Below are 15,255 nucleotides of genomic sequence, written 5' to 3'. Positions count from 1 at the left end.
CCGTCAGAGAACCCAATTTCCGTAATTCCGTCTAAATTTTCGCCAAATTCCGCCACTCCGTCCGAAAAAAGGGCCCCTTCTTATAAAAGTCGCTATAAGCATTTTTTACCCAGGGTCGGCTTTTTATTTTATTTGGTCGCGAGGGTCGGCTTTTTTCCAAGGGTCGAGGGTCGGCCTTTTTCAAGGGTCGAGGGTCGGCCTTTTTCAAGGGTCGAGGGTCGGCCTTTTTTCAAGGGTCAGGGTCTAGGTCGAGGTCGGGTTAATATAGATTGTCAAAATTTCCAGCTTCTGTGGGTAGCAAGCAGGACGGTTGGCAGCATTAGGATCTTCTCCAATTTTACCATAACTTTTTCAGTTTTTATCATGGCAGCTCCAGCAGGAAGAGGAAGGGGTAGAGGCAGAGGTTGGTATCCTAAGTGTGTAAGCACTGAAGGTATATCTTTGTTTGGCGTACCGTCATTTAGGTTTTGTTTCATACACTTTTTTATATATATATCTCTATCCAGACCCCCGCGCTCGATAGGATCGATCATCGGAACGGCTCGATGACGGATCGATATGTGATCGATGGATTACTTAACGATCCGGATAGGAGATCGATGGAAGATTCAGCCATTAAAAAGTCTTGAGTATCGATCCTTCGTAGGACCCTGCCGACGCACCGGACTGTCCGGTGTATTTGTCCAGTGGCAAAAAGTATCCTTTCGCTACACCGGACGCAATAAGTCCGGTGTCAGTCCGGTGTTGCATACAGGGAATTTTGGACGCCGGACATTTATGAAACAAAAAATAAGAAACACCGGACGCACCGGACTGGTCATGTCCGGTGTTTTGATTGTCCGGTGGGAAAAAAATATCTTTCTCCGACACCGGACATCCGACTTCCTTAAGTCCGGTGTAGAAATTGTCCGGTGGTAAAAAAAATTCTCATTTTACACCGGACTTTCACGTGTCCGGTGTTCGTTAAGTCCGGTGCGTCGGCAGGGTCCTTCAGTCAGGCACATCCTGGCAAATGAACGGGGTATTTTTCACTTGCGACCATTGGCAAATGAACGGGGTCGAAAACGAAAGTGACGTAATAGCGCCGAATACCCAGTTTAATTGAACCGGGTTGGAAATATTTTGCTTCATTTCAAAGAACTGCATAGATGAAATTTTTTTTCCATGGGTCGATTTTGTCTTCGAAGATTGAAGAAACTTTTAATGAAAAAATAAAGTTCCCAGTTTTCTTCCTTTTTTCCCTTTTTCAGTTTGAAGTTCATTTTTATTCATTTTCACGCTTTTAGCCTGAGACATCCTATCTCATTTACACTGGGTGACGAATACCCCATGCAAATGCTCACCCCGTTCATTTGCCAGGATGTGCCTGACTGTCCTTCCTTCGTTGATCCATTATCGAGGTACTATTTCAATCGAGTATATCGATTCGTCATCGATCGTTAATCGATTCGTCATCGATCGTTAATCGATTCGTCATCGATCGTTAATCGATTTGTTATCGATCGTAAATCGAGATTGATAAAAGATCGATGATAGATCGATAAATAATCGATAACTAATCATAAGCTTAAAAAAATCTTGAGTATCGATCCTCTATCGATCTCCTATCCGGATCGTTAAGTAATCCATCGATCACATATCGATCCGTCATCGAGCCGTTTCGATGATCGATCCTATCGAGCGCGGGGGTCTGGCTCTATCTATAATTTCAATTTTTTAACTGATTTTGTTACATCTAGAAGAATGCTTAATTAGGTTGTAAAAACTGTATAGTAGTAGTAGTGTAGGTTATTTCAAAGCAGTAATATTATTAACCTCAATTTTTACTCTTTACTAAAAATGGTTGCAGCAAAAACATTTTGTTCAACCACCTTCACTTCGATCAATCCAACTAATCAAACTCCATCGAACAATTAAAGTTTGATTGAAAAAATTAATCAAACTCTAAGATTTTTTAAAAGATTGTGAGTGTTCGATTAAAAGTTCGATCAATGGGCTTCGGTTCGATCAGTTCGATAAACCAATTTTGTTCGACAAGTTTGTGCTGCTCCGCTGCTACCGTATATTAGCTTCTTTTCAAAGCCAAATTTGTTAATGTAAATCAGGAAATTACCTCCGATAACAGATTACACACATTTCCTGTATCCTTTTAGCGCCAGAGGTGGTTTGTTGGGACGTAGTATTTTTTCGTTTATCTTTAGAAAAAGGTAGAGCTATAATAAAAAAGAGTGGAACAACTCTCCTAATTTATACTGTAAGAATATAAACTAAGAAATACTAAATTAGTTTGAATGTAAAAGGGTCCAAAGTTAGACAAAAAATTGTCCTGCAAATGATATCTAAAAGCTCCATAGTCTATCTATTTTTACCGCAACTACAAGACAACATTTTGTCCATTTAATGGCCTGTTTTGACTTATCCCTCATGTTTTTTGTCATGATTTGGGGTATAATAACTACCAGCTGTAGCTGTTTTAGAGTCAGATATAGGTTAAATGGTCCATATTTAGGACAATTAATTTTCCATACTTTAACTGTTATATTTTAGAAAAAGGACAATTTATTGTCCTTTTTGGGACCGAATAACCAAAATCTGTTATCTGGACACTAATTGTAAACCATTCATACAGTTTTGTGCAAAATTTTAGCTTATATAAGCTAATAGTTTTGGCACTATTTTGGAAAAGATAAAAATGGTTGAATCCCTAGCGTTAGAGCACAAAAAGTGGTTAATTTAAATACATTTGCCTTTAGGACAACAGATTGTCCATCAGAGGGGCCGTTCAACGATTTTCATTTTAATCATCTTATGTTTGAGATATTTAGAGTCTGATCTGAGAGGATCTTGAATGAATTTTTGTTTTAAAGTTGATTTTGATGACAATTAATTGCCCATACTTTACAACATCTAGGACAATTTATTGTCCATTTTTGGACCTTTTTACAAGATTTTGTAATTGGAATCTTGTTGTAGGATAAGGTTCTTCATGTGTACCAAATTTCGACTTGATCGGAGCACCCTATCAAGACTTATTGATCTTGGATAACTCATTATCCTTTCAGTTAGGACAATTTATTGTCCTTTTTAGGACCGCAGTTCAAAAGCTTATATCTCTTTAAGTATACCTTTTACAGTTACGGGACCAGCATGGGTCCGAAAACGGACCTTTTAACTTAACCACAGGTATCAGTGTAGGGCCTAGTAGACATTTACGAGTCTTTAATTTTCAAAACTAGTCAGGGGTGTAAAGATGGTGCAAAAACAGCTATTTTTTGTACCATTTAAATGACAGTGTCCTTATAAAAACCAAGTTGTATATTTAAACATTCTTAAAAGTTGAGTTGCAAGCAAGAATTAACAAAAAACAATGCAGGGTTTAGTTTGAGATGAATAAAATTTCATTTCTATAACTATGATCAGGATAAAACCTTCATTCCAAGTGATTTCTAGGCGTGCATTTTACAGTAGAATATAAAATATCAGTGCGATCTGGTGCGATAAATCACACGCCTCAAAAACTGATTCACAAAAGTTTTTCATACAAACAAACTAACCCTAACCCTAACGATGATGTACGAAAAAAATGCGGTCGGGTGACAACAAAATAAATTTTCACCCGGCCGGTGGACCGGAAACAAAATTTTTTTCGGGTTCGCCTAAAAATAGCATTAGAAGTTATTGTAGTGTAAGCAATCCTAACGTTAATTCAAAGCAATGTCAAAATTAACTGGCGCTGAAAATAAATTTGCAAAAAAAACAACATTGCAAAAAATGGCATTGCCTTTTTTCAACCCTGTATCTCGCAAATATATATGGAGATTTTACCACAGATATCGAAAGATAAAGGGTTTCAGCTTTTATACATAAAAAATTGACGCATTTTACTTCACTGTTGAGTGCATTATTTCCATTTGAAATTTGTCACGTCAACTGGGTAAGACTACCGCAAAATGGGTAAATTTAAAGCGATTTTCAAACCGTTATTAATAAAGAACTAATCAAACGGAATAAATCAGATCTTTAATCGTTGAAATTTTGGCGAGACTAATTTTAGCGTTTTAGCAAGTCTTCCCTATTTCCGCTAAAATAAATCTTGCTAAAACACGCTGAATCGACAGATTGCTAAAATTTATCCGCGCGAAATTTCTGGTTATATTGTCTTGATACATTTTTATCAATAGGAAGGGTTTCAGTGCAAAGAAATGCTAGAAAACGAATTCAATCAATAATGCAATACGAGTATTCGCTAAAATTTATCCTCGCGAAATTATTTGAAATCGTGATTCACTAAAATAAATCCAAAAAAAATCAAGATTTTCCTGACTCGCTAATATACGCTAAAATTAGTCTCACTAAAATTTCTACGATTAAAGTATTTGAATGTGAAAAGAAATTCCAGCAAATATATACGTCCGAAACTAAGCTTGGGAATGTCCCTTCAATTATGTTTGACAAGTTTAGAAAAGCTCCACGTCAAAATTAACATCAAGTATATCTCAAGAATTGGCAAATCAGTAGACGGGAAAAAGCGTCCCCTCATTGTTACTCTGAACAGTGAGGAAGAGAAAATTAATGTTTTTGGAAATCTCCCAGCGCTAAAAGGAATTGATGCCTATAAGGGGATGAGCATTTGCGAAGATCTAACTCCAGCTCAAAGAAAAAAGTACAAAGAGGCAGCAGAAGATGCTAAGGCACGAAATCAAACCGAAAAAGATGGAGTCTGGAGAGTGCGGGGTTTTGCAAAAAACGGATTCGGTGTAAAGAAGATAAACGCCAAAGATCGGCAATAAACCAAACACGAAAAAAAGACGTAACAAAGAAGAAAGACGAACAAACTAACAAACGAAAAAACCTTAACATACTATATACTAATGCAGACCAACTAACTAAAATAAAGAGAAAAGAACTAAATGAAGTGATTTCAAAAGAACAACCCGATATCATTGCAATTTGTGAAGTAAAACCGAAACATTCGAAAAAAGAACGTCTCATACAAGACTACCACATTGAAGGCTACTCCGAACCCTACGAAACAAATGCCTTAAATAATGTTGGACGTGGAATCATCGTTTTGACACATAAATCGATCAAAAATGTAGTCGAAGTGACACCCAATAGTGAATTTCAGGAGGTATGCTTGCTGGAAATCAAACTCAAAGGAGCGGATTCTTTGCTTTTTGGATGTATGTATCGAAGTCCAACCAACACGCCAACATCAGCAAAAAACAATACAGCACTTAATCTTCTTCTGAAGGAAATAGCAATGAATAAGAAATACAGTCATAAGTGTATCGTCGGTGACTTCAACTATAAAGATATCAATTGGGAAAACTGGTCAACTCCTCACGATGACACGAAGGAAGACGAACAATTTCTCGAAGCTTTAAGAGACTCCTTCTTTTACCAACACGTCGATGAACCAACAAGAGCTAGAGGTACCGATACGCCATCAATTATTGACCTGATTCTGACAAATGAAGAAAGCCAGGTTAGCAACATAACCTATCTTTCACCACTTCATAAAAGTGATCACAGTGTTCTATCATTTACGTTCGAATGTTACCTTGAAACAGAATGCATTAATGAAAACTATAACTACAATAAGGCAGATTTTGAAGCAATGAAAGGACATCTTGAGAACTCTGACTGGGTTACAGGTTTCCATCAAAAAGCAGAAAATGCAAACGTAAATGATTGCTGGAAGATGTTGCGAGATAAATTATTCGAGCTTAGGAATCGGTACGTTCCTCGTACGAAGGGGAAACATGCCTACGGAAAAAAGGGAAGTTTTGCAATCGATCAAGATATTCAACAAAGCTTAAAAGAAAAACGTCGCCTTCATCGCAAATGGATAAGATCAATAGGTACAACTTCGGAACAGAGAAATAGAGCTATTTACGCTAATGCGAGAAACAAGGTTACAGGAAAGATCAGACGAGAAAGAAGAACACTAGAAGAACGAATTTGTGGTCAAGCAAAAAGAAGCCCTAAGAAGTTTTGGAAGCATATCCGGAACTCAATGAAGACCAAAATGGAAATTTCCCCTCTTCTCCTTGATCCAAATGATAAATCATCACTTCGTTTTACTGATGAGGATAAAGCTGACATCCTACAGGATCAGTTTTGCAGTGTTTTTACGAATGAACCTTAGGTCCACTCCTTTTCGTTATTTACATCAATGATCTAGCTGAAGTTACCAACTCAGAAATGTTTCTCTTTGCCGATGACACAAAGCTTGTTGAAGAAATAAATAACGCTGAAGATGCAATTAGACTTCAGCACGATATCGAGGCAATGGAAAAGTGGTCTGGTGACTGGTTGTTGAAATTCCATCCTGACAAGTGCCACGTGTTGACACTAGGGAAATTCTGGAACATTCAACATGCACATCCTTACGAGATCGCTGGCTCTGTCCTAGAACATGTTGATCAAGAGAAGGATCTTGGAGTGATTATTGATAGTGAATTGAATTTCGAAGAACACATCTACACCAAGATCAAGAAGGCTAACTCGATCGTTGGATTGATTAATAGAAGCTTCGACTTTCTTTCTCCCGAGATGCTCCGCACACTTTTCATTGCATTTGTGAGACCTCACCTTGAGTACGCGCAAGCTGTTTGGTCTCCACGACTGATCAAACACTCTGATGCAATTGAAAGTGTCCAACGTAGGGCCACAAGACTTGTCGGTGGTTATAGAAACCATTCATATGAAGAACGTTTACAAGTCATGAACCTACCCAGCCTCAAGATCCGGCGTAAAATCGGGGACATGGTGGAAGTATATAAACATCTTAATGTCTATGATAAATCTTCCCTATGTCAGAAACTCGTTCTTCGAAATCGACCTCAACGTAAGCACAATCTCGAATTAAAGAGGAATTTTGCTGAAGACGGCATTAGAGGATAGCAAACGAATTCACTTTACTATAGGAGCATTGATACTTGGAACAGTTTGGCAACCAATGTTGTAAATGCACCGTCCGTAGGGAAATTCAAACTAGAATTGACAAACGAATGGAATGATAAGATCTATAAATTGTAAAGATGTAAGATTGTTTCACAGAGGTCAATAGACCTGAGAAATACACTTCTATAAATTAAGTTTGATTGCAACAAAAATGGCCCACTCCTTTAGAACTTTAGTAGTGTGGAGAGCGAGTGCATTAGTACCGTATGAGAGCATATAAATCAATTGAATTCAATTAAACAGAAATCAAAACAATTGAATGGCAATATTGGATTACAATAGTTGTTTTAGAGAACGCAACGACCTATTGAATAACTAATTACTCCACAACCTAGAGACAAGATAATTTATCACGTTTTTATTGGCTGAGGGAAAGTAATGTATTGTGAAGTAATTTTTTATTCAATAGGCCGTTGCATTCTCCAAAATAACTATTTGATTGGGTTCAACAATTGAATCGCAATTATTCAATTGCATCTGATTGTGTTCAATTGATTCGGTGTTTGATTTGTTTGATTGACACCGTCTGGCCCTGTGGACGACAGGGTTTTTGAATTTTTTTTTTCACTTGGAAATCCTGAGAAATTTTAAAAAAGGCTCTGGAAAATGCAGGATTGTCCTAATTATTTGGTCATCCGTATTGGAAAATCCAAGATTTTCCTTAAAAATTCTTGAATGTTAGGAAATCCTGAAGTAATTGAAAAGTAAATTGTTACGGGAAATCCATGTTCTCCATAAGAAGAATTTAAATTGTAAACAAAATACTTGAGACGCGGGGGAAAAAAAGTTAATACTTTACGTTGCAATCAAAACATTTGAAAATTTGACATTTCTGTTTTAGGGTGTGACATTCTTTGACAATAAAATCTAATAACTTATCTGTGTACTTTTAGGGTTAGCATTTAGAGGTTTTTTTAAAAAGCATTTAAAATATTAGAACTAAGCACAGGTGAAATGGAAATTTAAGATCTACCATCAAGTTCACTATTAGGATTACTCTCGAGAAATAGAAAACCAGGTTTTCATGTCCTAGCTGACTGGCTTCATAGAACTAGAGCAAATTTATGTAGTCAAAGGAAAGAAACAGATTCAAAGATTTGATTTATTGTTTCAGGAATTTTAGGTTTCAACCAAGTTCCATCAAGACCTGGAGGAATACCAACACAGCCGACACCAGTCAAAGATGCTTCCAATGCTCCTCCCAATAAAATGTCACAACAGAAGGACCAAAAACCATTGTCTCCTACTCAAAAGAAGCCGGATCAAAAGCTTTTTTCCTCAAATAGAAATCAACCAACTATTACAAATGGGCAAAGTAAACCTTCAACTCCACTGTCAAACTCACCAAATAGTGCAGACATTTCAAAATTATTAGAAAAAGTAGAGTCAATGAAAAAATCCGAAATTTTAAGTCAACTACCTTCAAAAATAGCTGAACTTTGTAAAAACAATAATGGAGCAAGCATAATGAATGATTTTACAAAAATTATTTGTGGGAAAGCAATTAAAGATCCCGAATTTGCCACCGTGGCAGCACAACTGTGTAATGCTTGCTGGATAAGAGAGCAACTAAACCCTCTGTTACGATCACCTTTGTTGTCAGCTATCCAAGCAGAATATAAAAAACGCAAAGAATTAAACCGTGAACAATTTTATGGACTAACTGTTTTATTATGTGAGCTGTATAATGTTTTGAAGGTGCAGCATCAACCTCTGAAACCGTTAAATAACCCGGTTTGTGATCTTTTAAAAGATTTGGTTAAAGAAGACCATGTTTCTGAAGATGATGCATTTTATTTTTTCCAAGAAATGGAAAGAGTTGGTAGAGTCATTGAAAGCGACAATAGGGTATGTAAAACTAAATAAACACAAAATTCATTCTAAAGACGTTTTAGTACATTTTATCCTATTTTGCTAATCAGAATGATCTCCTTTCTCCGGGGGATGTCAGACTATTGAATCATATTATTGGCCATTGATATATAACATATATATACTTTTAACAAAGGCTTTAATCTTAAAATTAATTGTCAGTCGTGCAAAATTACTCAAATCTGATTGGTTTAGAGGAGTGCGATTAATCGTTGATTGCACTATTACATCTTTTTGCACTCTACGGTGCAGGATACTTTGCCCCCATTCCTTTCTCTCCCACACCCTGTATAGCAATACAGGGACTTCTTCAATACAACAAAACAAAGAGACTTTGCATTGCATAGATTCTTTTTAAAAATTGCACTGCCACAGCTTCTTTTTAGATGGAAGAATAGAGAGATTTTTCGAAACAAAAAACGTCGAGAATGTGCCTTTTTTCAATCAAAAACTATTATTTACTGAGGATTACTAATCAATCGTTTACAAAGAGGAATTTAACTTTTTTGTATTCTAATTTTTAAAGATTTATTTTTCATAGGTCCACTTTTCAGAATAATATTTATCCTTTCTACTCTAGTGGGTATAGTTAACAAATGTTTCTCTACTTTTTCGTTAGTCAAACATGGATGACATCATGACTCGTGTGCGTGAAATTTGCATTTCGGATGATCGAATGCTTCCATCATCCAAATGTCGTTTTGTTCAACTGGTAGAATTGAGGGCAGCAAATTGGCAATTATCACAAGACACCACTGCATTCTATGATGATCTAAGCCAGGACCTAATGGCAAAAGGACAATAACAAAATTTTCTTGATCTCACAAATATTTTTTATCATGAAAAACCCATGCGGATTTATTTACATTTTTATTTTATGTTTATTTATATCATATAATAATTACCCATTACAGTACTTTAAAAAATCAGGATCTTTTTTAAGCTACATTTGTTTTGGAATATCTTCTTCGTATGAAAATTTAGAAAACAAGGAAAAGAATGTATAGATTCGATTTTTATGTGGGAAATTGTCCTAGTAAAAATAAGATTTTATTTTTCAAAATTGATCCCTAATACCCTCATCTCCAAGCTCTATGCAGAAGGAGGGAGTAATATATTTTTCCTTTGGTTTAAATAAATTGCATATGCTTTTGTTAACTATCTTACCCCTATCCAATATTTTTGGTTTCTTTTTATATATTTTAATAATTTTAGGTAACAATTTCTATAATGAGCGTATTGTTTATAAAGTATGTAATTTCTATTGATTAGAAAAAGTATTATCAATTAATTTGAAATGCTTTGTGCCTGCTTTGTTCGAAATTCCTGAAATCTTTTTTCATCGTGGTACTGCATGCATCTATATTAGATTAATATACTCTCTAGCGATTAGTTTCGTTTATTTTTTTTAATTGCACACCTTACTACTTTGAATAAACACCCTGGATGTTCATTAAGTTTTTTGGATTTGAGGAGGGGCGTTTATTCAAGGGTTATTAAGTTATTCAATTTTATCTTGCTCATCTTTTTTTTTAGGAGACAATAAACAAAAAACAGTAAGAAGTTAACCAAAAAACATTGTAGTAAAATTAAAAAACAACTGAATTTCTTTGTAATGATTACTTGACGATTGGAAAAAACACAAAATGTCAAATGTTAAAGTGGATAGTGTCCAAGTCTTGGTATGTTTATATCTTTGTGTTTATTATGATAGAAGTTTGATAACTTTATTAAAGATTTCAGTCTGCCTTCTATGGAGTTTTTATAATCAAAAGGTAATTAAGCCGCCACTACCGTCATCTGGAGTTTCACAAGTGTAACTTTCAAAGCCTTTAAACAACAACTAACAATTTATCTTTAAGTCAGATAGTCATTCCGTTCTAGCCAACTAGCATAATATATAGCAGATCGGATGAGTTTGCTGTTTAGAGGCTACGGAAGTTACACCTCACTCACTTTCGAAAGTAACCCCAATAAAAGGCAATCCTAGTCTAAAAACTCTCAGGTAAGCCTAATGTTAAAATCGAAGGCAAATTTTAAAAACCATAAATGATGAAGTTTTTATAACCCATAATTTGTAGGTTTTTAATGATTTAAGGCAATGTTTACATACCCCCCCCCCCCCCGACTGAACTCAAACTTTTAATTTTATTTTCAAGAGAGGAGAATATGAATGGCTATTGGCTGAGGAAGTTCCTTCCATGACAAAACAGCTCAAATCTTTCATCCAGGTACTTTCAGTAAATCCATAGTAGATAACAGTCTCTCTGTGAAGAAAACAATTTCATTGCTGTAGTGAATGATAATGTATGGAATCTATTTTTAATTGACCCAATGTTTATTTTCCTAAAAGATTTCTGAATACTTAATTCTCTTTTAAAGACACAAGTTAACTGTGGCTGCTGTAAAGTTAAGAATGGAATGTAAATGCTCATTCATTATGACTTTCAGCTATTCTTCCTTCAAAGTCAAGTTCGTCTTTAATAAGACTATAATCCGTTTTCTTATTGAAAATTAGAAATTCATTTTTAGGCTTGTCTTCAAAAAGTCAACATTTTGTCAAGTAGGTGAACTCACCTTTAAGATAAATTTAGTTTCTGTTTTTCCCATATTTGACATTCAATTGAGAAAGTTGCTGAATATGCATTAGTAACAATTATACCTTGTTATCATTGATTTGGGTGAGCGCGGTTTTTTGCTCAGACCTTAAAACATTTGTGTTGAAAACAAAGTTTTCTCTATAGTACTCCTTTGTCTTTTTATTTATTTGACTTGCTATGTCGCAGAGGGTCAACAGTACAATAAGTTCTCTATCATATGATTAGCAACTCAGCAACTCAGGGATAGAGCCAGAGTCCATAATTAGCCCAAAATTATTTTTCTCATGTATTTATCAACAGTATTCTATGAACTTGTTATTTTAACCATAAATGATTTAGATTCTTTCTTCATTTTAGGCCCAGCACACACAATTAAAGGAAATAACTTTTTGCTGTCATTACCAAAGTAAGGTTTGGTCCTCAAAGTATTTGAAAAACTGGCATTTTTGTACTTTTATTGAAATTACATTCAGTCAGGAGTAATACCTTAAACAAGACGTATACCTTGTTTAGGATGTACCTTAAACAAGGTACATGTATATACCTTGTTTAAGGTAGGGGTACCTTGTTCAAGGTATTTTTTAAGATTTCCTCAAAAAACATCGATTTTAAATGTGTTAAGAAAAAAGGGCATGTTGAATTTTAGCACAAAGGAAAGAGGAGTCCTTGATTGACCAAGTAGTGAAAAAATTATCAAAATCTACAGACGGAATCTTTTTTCATCTTTGTTTTATCTTTGGAACTAGGTTTGGAACCATAAATTCAGGGGAAGAAGACAGGAAGCAAAGAAGAATAGTTAATAATACCTTAAACAAGGTGTATACCTTGTTTAGGATGTACCTTAAACAAGGTACATGCATATACCTTGTTTAAGGTAGGTGTACCTTGTTCAAGGTATTTTTAAAGATTTCTTGAAAAAACGTCGGGTACCATTTTAAATTGTTTTGTATTTTTTGTGTAAAGCTCTTTCTACACCCTTTAAAAAAGCCGATTTCGTTTCATGTAGACTAGACTTTAAGGTTGTTTTAAAATTGAAGATTGTGATCAATTCCGGCTGTGGAATTTTCTAAAAATCACCATGGGAATTCAGTTTCTCGTGCTCTTTCCAATGGTATAGACGAGAGAGTGCCCTTTTTCCTAGTTTGGAAAATATTCCCACTACTTCCTAAATAGGAAGTATCAAACAATAGAAATTTGGAATTCTTACTTGAACAAGGTATACGCCTTATTTAAGGTATTACTCCTGACTGACATTATGTTTCTTTCATAAGAAATGAAAATCAAGTCTTTTAAGCCTAAAGTTTTTTTGTTTTTATTAGTTGTCTTTACACTCTAGGTAATGCAAAATTAATTTCACTTTTATTTTTTCACCTTCAGTTCAGATGCGGTGAAAGGGTTGATCAATGTTGCTGGGGATAGTGTCATCAAAGCTGTATGTTGAGTCGTCTATGAGTATTCATTCATTCATTCATACTTATTTGAAATAAAGTAATAAGGGCTTCTCCAAAGTGAAAAGTGTTTGCATATTTGTGTTAGACCCCAATATGCCTTTTTTGTACCAAGGCGCAAATTCTGATCATTAAAAAACTTCAATTTCGTCAGATGTTTGTACTGGTTGGTAGATGTTATAGAATATTTTGATATTTCACCCTTAAAAACGGAGGACACCATTTTGCATTCATGATTTTCTTTCATTCTCCAGGAATTGAAATTCAAGTTTCCAAAATATGCCAGCAATGGAATTGGAACTTTCATCTTTGAACAATGTCCTTGGAAATTGCAACAGGTAATAATGTAATGTTCAAAAAGGGGAAATTCTTAGCGAAATTGCCAGGGATGGCTAAATTGATTTTGAGACTCAAGGATGCAAAGATTAGGTACAAATCATAAAAATGTCTTGGCGTCGACAGAAAAATTTTTAGTCCTCAAAGCAGTAAACTATAAAATTTTTGATAAAGTTTTTTTAGAAAAAGCAAACCTAGATGAGACTTGAAAGGTGGGGGAGGGGGAGGTTAAATATCAAAGGGGGTTTACAACAACCATGATAAATCGGGGTTCATCGCAAATCTGTACATGGTACACCTTCGTGGTTTCTATTGGTCTGAATATCTTCTTATAATAATCAATTCTGCACCTTTAAAAATGAATTAGTGAAAATCAATCTTGTTGGAAAGAATTTAGGGCCAGTCAAAAAAATAAGAATGAATAGTACAGAAATTCTTTTTGTCACTTTGATCAAATTTACGGGGAAGATCTATGTTCAAAGGGAAGGTCATTAAAAGATAGAGGGTCCACTGTAGAAAATGTCAGTTGCATTAATTAGTAATAACTTCAATTTTGTTTCAGCTACAAGATACGAGCAATCATTTGAAGATGGCTTTTGAAGAACTGAAAGAACAAGAATACAATTCATCACTTCTTGAAAAACAAAGGGTCAACCAGGTATTGTCAGACTTCCAAGACTTTGATTAAAGAGGCTTGAAGTAGACTATTTTTGAANTTTTACAGCGCGGGAAGTACAAAGAGCGGAAAAGTAATTTTGTCGCGCGCGCACCACGGAATCGCACGCCACATGCATACAACCCCTGGTAAAATAATATCGAGATATGACTAAGAAGAAAAATCAGCTCCGATCAGAAAACTAGATTTCACTCGAAAAAAGGGTCTTTGTATTTTTTATTTACTAAAAGGGTTGGGGTGGTTCAGCTGAACCATTTGAACCCCCTCAGATCCGCCGCTGTGATCCAATCAGATCCAATTTTCACCAAGTCCAAAAAAACCCCTATTTTTAGCCATTTTTTGGCTGAAATTTACTTTAAAATTTTTTTTTTCACAAATTGAGCTCTGTCACATTTTGGCCACCACCATTTTGCACCTCTGTACCAAAAATTAATGGATTTGGCTTTTGGAATTGTCACCCAAAGTCAATCCAATAAAAACAACATTGGCCCTAGTCAGTGTAGACCTAAAGCTCTAAACCAGCATCTAATAACATGAAAACCAGAATATGATTCTTCAATGGGAACCAAAACTATAAAGTGCACTTGCAAACATCAATTTGTCAGATCTAACCAAAATTAATAACCGCACTGTCATCTTTGACAATAAAACAAACGATTTTCTGTCAAGAGCCTTCCATCGAAATGATCTATCACAGCTCAGTCTACCATTTTTAGCGCGGTCCGAGGATTGAGCCGAGAATGCTCCGCGAACTCCTGTGCGGGTGAAAAACTTCAATCTGTCAATCATTTTCTCAAGCGAAGAGTACGCGAAGCGATTCTAGCTTTACGGGTCATCGGGTCATCAATGGATAGTATTCAATTATCATTATCCCTTTATTTTCATTCCTAGAACTTTTGCAAAAAAAAGGAAAAATAGAAAAGTTGTATTTTTTACTGCTCTATTCACATACTGAATTTGAAAGATCTTCTATGTGGCGTTTTTTTGCAAACTTCAAAAAACTGATTTTTGTCCTGCCTTTGCGGGACTTTGGCTTAAGTGCTTGAGTGCAGCATAGGGTACAAAGTCCAAACATGCGTTTCCCGTAATTTTTGTGTGAAGAGTTAGGTCTACACTGCTAGTAAAAATGGGTTTTCAGAGCTTATTCTGAAAATCTTAATCAATTTTTGAAAAGTTTACAACCTGTTTAGTCCGTGATTGTAGGTCCAAAAATCAGTTTCAAAATTGCATAATTACCAATAGCTACTACTTTCACACAACCAGTCAAGTTCACAGTCAACAGTTAGACGTTGCGCATATTTCAGCATATTTCGCTGCTCTCCAATCAATGTTTGGTCTCTGAGAGGTTTATACT

General features: G+C 35.3%; 2 protein-coding genes across 3 annotated transcripts; both read left to right on the top strand.

Moving 5' to 3' along the window:
• Positions 1 to 272: 272 nt before the first annotated feature.
• On the top strand, positions 273 to 10,139 carry LOC136804174 (MIF4G domain-containing protein-like). 2 transcript variants are annotated; one of them, XM_067060898.1, is made up of 3 exons: positions 273 to 403; positions 8,084 to 8,817; positions 9,461 to 10,139. In XM_067060898.1, exons 1-3 carry the CDS (start codon positions 364 to 366, stop codon positions 9,644 to 9,646), a joined length of 960 nt encoding a protein of 319 aa, XP_066916999.1. In that variant the 5' UTR covers positions 273 to 363; the 3' UTR covers positions 9,647 to 10,139. The 2 variants fall into 2 exon arrangements, with proteins under 2 accessions (XP_066916999.1, XP_066916998.1); XM_067060897.1 differs by having other exon boundaries at positions 273 to 433.
• Positions 10,140 to 10,377: 238 nt separating this feature from the next.
• LOC136803631 (protein rogdi-like) lies at positions 10,378 to 13,883 on the top strand (the record flags this gene model as incomplete). The annotated part of the gene is made up of 7 exons (XM_067060365.1): positions 10,378 to 10,523; positions 11,001 to 11,072; positions 11,374 to 11,404; positions 11,799 to 11,847; positions 12,819 to 12,873; positions 13,144 to 13,227; positions 13,788 to 13,883. Coding segments are annotated over exons 1-7 (423 nt in total), but the record flags the coding sequence as incomplete, so codon positions are not given.
• Between the last annotated feature and the right edge of the window lie 1,372 nt (positions 13,884 to 15,255).

Source organism: Clytia hemisphaerica, unplaced genomic scaffold (genome assembly GCF_902728285.1).
Source record: "Clytia hemisphaerica strain Z4C2 unplaced genomic scaffold, Clytia hemisphaerica genome assembly, whole genome shotgun sequence".
NCBI lineage: Eukaryota > Metazoa > Cnidaria > Hydrozoa > Leptothecata > Clytiidae > Clytia > Clytia hemisphaerica.
The sequence above is the reverse complement of the archived record's forward strand: the minus strand, read 5'-3'. Positions and strand labels throughout refer to the sequence as shown.